The sequence below is a fragment of the Lutra lutra genome, chromosome 13 (assembly GCF_902655055.1).
Source record: "Lutra lutra chromosome 13, mLutLut1.2, whole genome shotgun sequence".
NCBI classification, from domain to species: domain Eukaryota; kingdom Metazoa; phylum Chordata; class Mammalia; order Carnivora; family Mustelidae; genus Lutra; species Lutra lutra.
This window is the reverse complement of record NC_062290.1, coordinates 88317073-88323087: the sequence shown is the minus strand read 5'-3', so window position 1 is coordinate 88323087 and position 6015 is coordinate 88317073. Positions and strand designations below refer to the sequence as shown.

The 6015-nt window shown below is 57.7% G+C and overlaps 1 protein-coding gene across 6 annotated transcripts in view; it reads right to left on the bottom strand.

Moving 5' to 3' along the window:
• Positions 1–221: 221 nt before the first annotated feature.
• Positions 222–6015, bottom strand: part of SLC25A25 (solute carrier family 25 member 25) — a 34439-nt gene continuing 28645 nt past the window's right edge. For all 6 annotated transcript variants that reach the window (XM_047699850.1, XM_047699851.1, XM_047699852.1 and 3 more), the window contains 6 exons: positions 5825–5983; positions 3874–4026; positions 3454–3561; positions 3188–3355; positions 2497–2647; positions 222–2353 (listed from right to left, as the gene is read on the bottom strand). In XM_047699850.1, coding sequence (XP_047555806.1) covers positions 2169–2353; positions 2497–2647; positions 3188–3355; positions 3454–3561; positions 3874–4026; positions 5825–5983 — 924 coding nt within the window. In that variant the 3' untranslated portion in view covers positions 222–2168. The remainder of the gene's footprint in view (positions 2354–2496; positions 2648–3187; positions 3356–3453; positions 3562–3873; positions 4027–5824; positions 5984–6015) is intronic.

The window sequence follows — 6015 nt, the reverse complement described above, 5'->3', positions numbered from 1 at the left end:
CAGACTCAATCAGAGAAGGGCTGAGTTGGGCTCTGGTGACCTGGGTAGAGCACCCCAAATCCTACAGATACCAACTCAGGAGGGAGTGCCTCTGAGAAGCCCAGATGGGCTAGCTTTCTCATTTCCTCTGATGACAAATGTGGATTCATCTTCCCCCGTGCACAAACGCTCCCTCCCCCATCACCTAAGCCCGTTTATCAGAAAGATCATGGCTCTGTCCACCGCTTTGAAACAACTTTATTAGAAGGCTGTTTTAAATGACAACGTCCAATTCTTTCTTAATTTGCTTTTTCAAAAATTCCAGTTATCGCTAGATTTATATATAACAATAATTTTTGCATTGATCTTTGCGTCTTATTTGAATTGTCCTCACCAGGCCATTCTGGTGGAATGGAAGTGCGACCGCAAGTCGCAGGCTGACCAGCATGCTGAGCAGGGGTGGCAGTGGCTGGGGGGGCGGTGGGGAGAGGGGTCCCGGGAGGGAGCCCGCTGCACAGGCAGGGCGGGATACTGGCCACCCTCTCCTGGGGCCCCCACCCCAAACTCACAGTGATAGGCCCCTCAGCGCCTTATCATTCGAAAGGATGAAATGAAGGGATCCTCCCAGCCCAAGAAATGATTTGGACTTCCATCTTCAATGGAACTGAAATTTCTGCCACTCTTCCTGCCCCTTCTCGAACCCTCAGATCCTAAGGCTTCCTGGGTGCGAGCTCTGTCCCAACCTGCCCAAGGTCATCTCCCCTTGACCAGGGCCCCCCCCACCTGACCTTTTATCTGTCGCCAGTTCCGTGGAATTTCTTTGGACAGACTTGACGTCAGTGTGGCCAGTAGTGGGAAAGGTCACTCCCACGGGCCCTCCTTCCTCTCCCCACCCGGCCTGGAGGGGGTTGGGAAGGTACAATCAACCATGAACATAAATATGAATACAAAATGAACTTGAAAATGACAGGCTATTAATTAAACAAATCTATAAAAATAGTTAGGACATAACTCTGTTCAAATAAATACGAAATAAATAGGCTCCAAGCAGTGTGACCCCCTGCGCCAGTGGAATGTGAGGCTGGTCCCACTCTGCCCCGACTGGGATCGGACACGAATCCCCAGGGGCTCGGAAACAGACTTTTTAATGCAGTCGGCCAGGCTCTCTACCCTCTTTGTCTTCCCTGTGGAAGCACAGAATGTACCCATCTGTCCAGCTTGTCCTTCTGAACAAAAACCCTTTGCCCAATGACACCTAGTTAAGGCCTTGAACACCTTTTCCTTCTCTCATCAGGGTGCACAGATGCGGGGCAGCGGCTGCCCCTTCCCGCAGCTCCGGGATGCCCGCTCTGTTCTCATTCAAGAGCGGGGACAGGGAGTTTTGGTTCTGAGCCGGCTCCAGTCCTGACAGAGTCTGGGGCCAGCTCAGAGCACCAAGATACGCCCTGTCAACCGCCCCCACCCCCCGGGAGCAGGAGCAGCAAGGGGTCAGCATGCGCCTTCTGGGAAGCCACGCACCGGGATGCCAGGCGGCCAGCAGAGGTGCTGGGCCCTGTCCCTGGCATGCACACTCACATCCAGGCGCCCGTCTGTTGGGGAGCTCAGAAGCCAACAGCAGGGCTCAGATGAGGGTGAGCACAAAGCCGGACTCCTCCTCCCTCTGGCTGGCACAACCTGTCCAGAGGGGACCCTGCAGGCCAGGAAGCCAGGCCTCCTCGGATCGAGGGGAGAGGAGTGAGCGCTAACATGGGGGAGGGCTGGTGCCCTCCTCCTACCATATTAACACGGCAGCGAGGAAGGAAGCAAGACGGGTACGGGGTGGGCGCCCGGCAGGCCAAAGGGCAGGGCCCGTGGCTGGTGGTCTGGCTGCGCGATGGAAGAAGAACGAAGCCGGCTCTGGGCCCCGCCATCCGGCAGGCACCACTGGAGATGTTGTGTCCCTGCGTGCACATGCCCGTGTCCTGCTGGCCCCTGGGACAGACGTGCCGGCCGGCCAGGGTCAGCAGGACGCAGCCGGTGGGCCTGCCGGGCCCTCCCCCACTCCCTCGTGGGCGCATCCCAGGCTCTTCACAGCTTGGCTTTAGTCCGCTTAGTGTTGGCACATTCACAGAATGGATGGCTGCGCACCCCGGGGCTGCGGGCCCGGGATCCATGAGTCCGCCGAGCCAGGCACGGCTGCCCCTGGCCCATCACCGTGACTGCACGCCCAGGGTGATCTTCAGGTTCTCGTAGACCACGTAGCTGATGCTCACGGCTGGGATCACCTTCATGAAGTTGGGGGCCAGCCCCCGGTACAGGCCAAAGGCCCCCTCGGTCCGTAGGATCTGTCTGAAGAGGCTGCTCATGGTCACCTCCGGAGCGCCCTCGATGGAGGCTATTGTGAGAGACGCACCCATCAGGGCTGGGCCAGCTCCTCCCCAGAGCCCCACCTGCCTTGCCAGGGGAGATGGGCCCCTGGGTACTGGCCCAGAGCGGGGCGGGGGGTGGGGGGAGGCTGAACCCAGCTGCCTGCATTACCTTGGGCTTGCATCCGGGTCCTGACCAGGGCCAGTGGGTAGCTGGCCAGCTGGCCGCAGGTGCTGGACATGGTGCCGCAGGCCAGGAGCACGAACACGCCAGGGTCCGCGCTGTTGACGGCGTAGCGCTGCAGCCAGGCGTTCTTGAGCGTCTGGAAGGGAAGGGGGGCCAGGGATGAGCCTGTGAGCTCCGGAAAGAGCTTATGAGGCACAAAAGAGCCAGGGGTCAGGGGGTGGGGCACAGTCATCGGATCTGCGCAGGGCACATTTCCTTGTCACATGGGATCCTCGAGGCCACTGTAACCTGATTCACTTGGCCTGCCCGCCTTTTGTTTCTGCTGTCACTGGGGATTCCCGGATAGGACAAGGAGCGGGCACGCGGCAGGGGCAACACCCCCTTCCCCAACCAGAGAGCCTGACTTCTGTGGTCTGAGGTCTGCTGGGGGCCCAGTGAGCCCTCCTAGCATCGCAGTCTGGTGGTCTGCCCACTTGAGTCTCTGAGGGTGCAGAACCTGGGGGCGGCCGGGGCAGGGGGTGTGGCAGGAGACCCTCACAGCAGAGAACAGAGGGGTCTGCAGCCATCCCCCAGTGTCCAGCAGGGAGTGAGAACAGGCGGGGGCAGGGGGACAGCTAGGAGGAGTTTCTGAATCCCTGCTACTGGGGCAAGGAGCCTGGGCCCGTTGGGGCCTCACCTCGTAGACGGCTAGGTCTATGCCAGCGTAGGGGATGATCCCCAGCATGTTGGGAACGTAGCCTTTGTAGAAGGCGGCCACTCCCTCTCTGGCCAGGATCTTCTTGGCACAGTCCAGCATGCCTGAGTACTGGCCTGTCTTGCGCAGGGCCATCCGGGTCTTCAGAACCTGGAGGACCGAAAAGGAGCAACAGGAGCGTGAGCACAGCCCCCTCCTCACCCTTAGCCCCATGAGCACTGCCCACTCTAGGACAAAGATGGCCTCACCTCCATTGGGTAGATGCTGCTCTGGGCGATGGCCCCAGCCAAGGACCCAGCCACAAGTCTCTCGTGAATCCGCAGAGCCTCCTGGTCTCTCCCCACGAGACGCTTGATCTAGAGCAGAGAGCAAATGAATGGCTCTACCCCAGAGACCAGCACAGCTGCCCCGGCCCCAGGGTTCCTCCCAGACCCAAGACCTGGTGTCCCTGGCACGTCTGGCCCTGGCCAGAAATAGAAGGAACTGGCCCACACCGGGGCTGGCAGCAGAGTGGGGGCTGGACTCAGCTGCCTGCCTCACTCTGGTGTCCCCTGGGTACAGGGGCTGGCTCCAGCTTCTAAGCCATCAGCAGGGCAGGGACCTCGGGCCAGGGTAGCTCATAAAGCAGCTGACGACAGGAGACTCGCCTGGGGAAGCCGGGTCCTCACCTGCTCATAGGCCATAAATTTGATGGCCGACTCGGGGGCAATTTTGAGGACATTGATGCCGTTGCCTCGCCAGAGCGATCTGGCTCCACCTTCTCGAATCATCTGCGTGAACCCGCCCACGATGCACATGTTGTTGCTGCGGGAGGCGTGGACCTGGGGAGCGAAGGATTAGTGGTCAGAAAGAACCCCAGAGCCGGGGGGGTGGTGGCCATCATGGGACAGAGAGCCTCTACTGCAGGCCTGCACACTGGGGTCAGCAGGCAGCTCTCTTCTGTCGGGGTTCTGAAGGGTAACTCGGCACCGGGAGAATCTGACATGGCTACCCTAGGTCTTCACGGTGTACCGTGTGCAGACACTGTGCCAGAAACCCATGCTGCCACTACTTTAAACGCATTTTTTCCAATGGAGCTTTTTTTTTTTTGAGATTTTATTTATTTATTTGAGAGAGGGAGAGAGCGAGCGAGCAAGTGAGAGAGAGCACAGGTGGGGTGAGGGGCAGAGGGAGAAGCAGACTCCCCGCTGAGCAAGGAGCCTGATGCAGGGCTCAATCCCAGGGCCCTGAGATCATGACCTGAGCTGAAGGCAGAGGCTTAACCCACTGAGCCACCCAGGTGCCTCTTTTCTTTTCTTTTTTAAATTTTTATTTATTTATTTTAATTTTAAATTTTTTTTAAAAGATTTTATTTATTTATTTGACAGACAGAAATCACAAGTAGGCAGAAAGGCAGGCAGAGAGAGAGGGGGAAGCAGGCTCCCCGCTGAGCAGAGAGCCCGATGCGGGGCTCGATCCCAGGACCCTGAGATCATGACCCGAGCTGAAGGCAGAGGCTTAACCCACTGAGCCACCCAGGTGCCCCCTTTCGTTTCTTTCTTTCTTTTTTTTTTTTTTTTAAGATTTTATTTATTTATTTGACAGAGAGAAATCACAAGTAGGCAGAGAGGCAGACAGAGAGAGGAGGAAGCAGGCTCCCTGCTGAGCAGAAAGCCCGATGCGGGGCTCGAACCCAGGACCTGGGATCATGACCTGAGCCGAAGGCAGCGGCTTAACCCACTGAGCCACCCAGGCGCCCCTCGTTTCTTTTTTTAAACAATTTTAGATAGTGGGATGCCTGGGTGGGTCAGTCACAGTTAAGCATCTGCCTTCGGCTCTGGCCCTGATCCCAGGATCCTGGGAGGGAGCCCCGCATGGGGCCCCTGGCTCAAGAGGGAGCCTGCTTCTCCCTCTGCCTGCTGCTCCCCCTGCTTGTGCATGCTCTGACAAATAAATAAACAAAATCTTAAAAAAAAAAAATTTTTTTTTTTAGGTAGTCAACCTACAACGCAATCGTGGTTTCTGGAGAACTTAGTGATTCGTGACTTCCCTACAAGACCCGTGCTCGCCATCCCAGGAAGAGCGCACCTTTTCCGAATGGGGCTCAGAAACACCAGCGCTAGCACACAAGCAAGGGACCAAGGCGGGCGACCGGACATGTTTAGGTGACACTGAAGTCCAACAGGGTGTCCTCATGCAGGCCAATTTCGCAAGCCTGTCCCTGACGTGGGCCTAGCTTATCTCTGCCCTGTGGACGTGGAGGTGGGCACCTGGCCAGGGTAAAGGTGTCCGGGCCAGGCGGGGGTCCGCTCACACCTACCCTGTGTGCTGCCTACACAAGATATGCCCAAGGAAACAGGTTCCTGCCACCCAGTTTCTTACTGGCTTCACCTGTCCACGTTTCAGCCCTGTAATGTGACCCCTGGCTTTCCTGCCCCAGATACGGTGACATGTACCATGTACAAAAGGGTACTTGGACCCGGATCTCCCGTTGCCCTCATCTGAGCAGTAATTCCAATCAAACTTACTGGGTTAGAAAAGTAGGAGCCCAAAGAGCGCAAGACAAAGGAAAAGGAAACCAACCCACTGAGGACCCACGGGGTAGAAACTGGGTGGTCTGAGGCCTGTTTTGCTCCGTACCTGCATGAGCACCTTCAGCCTGTCCAGGGGCGCCGTGCAAGTTCTGGATACGGCCCCCGCCCCGCCTCCGGCCACCAGGTGTCTCCACCACATCCCCGTCTGCCTCTCCTCCACTGTGAATTCATCGGGGACCGTCAGATTCTCACCCACATCAAAGATCTGCAAGGAAGACCCGCAGAGATAAAGCGAGC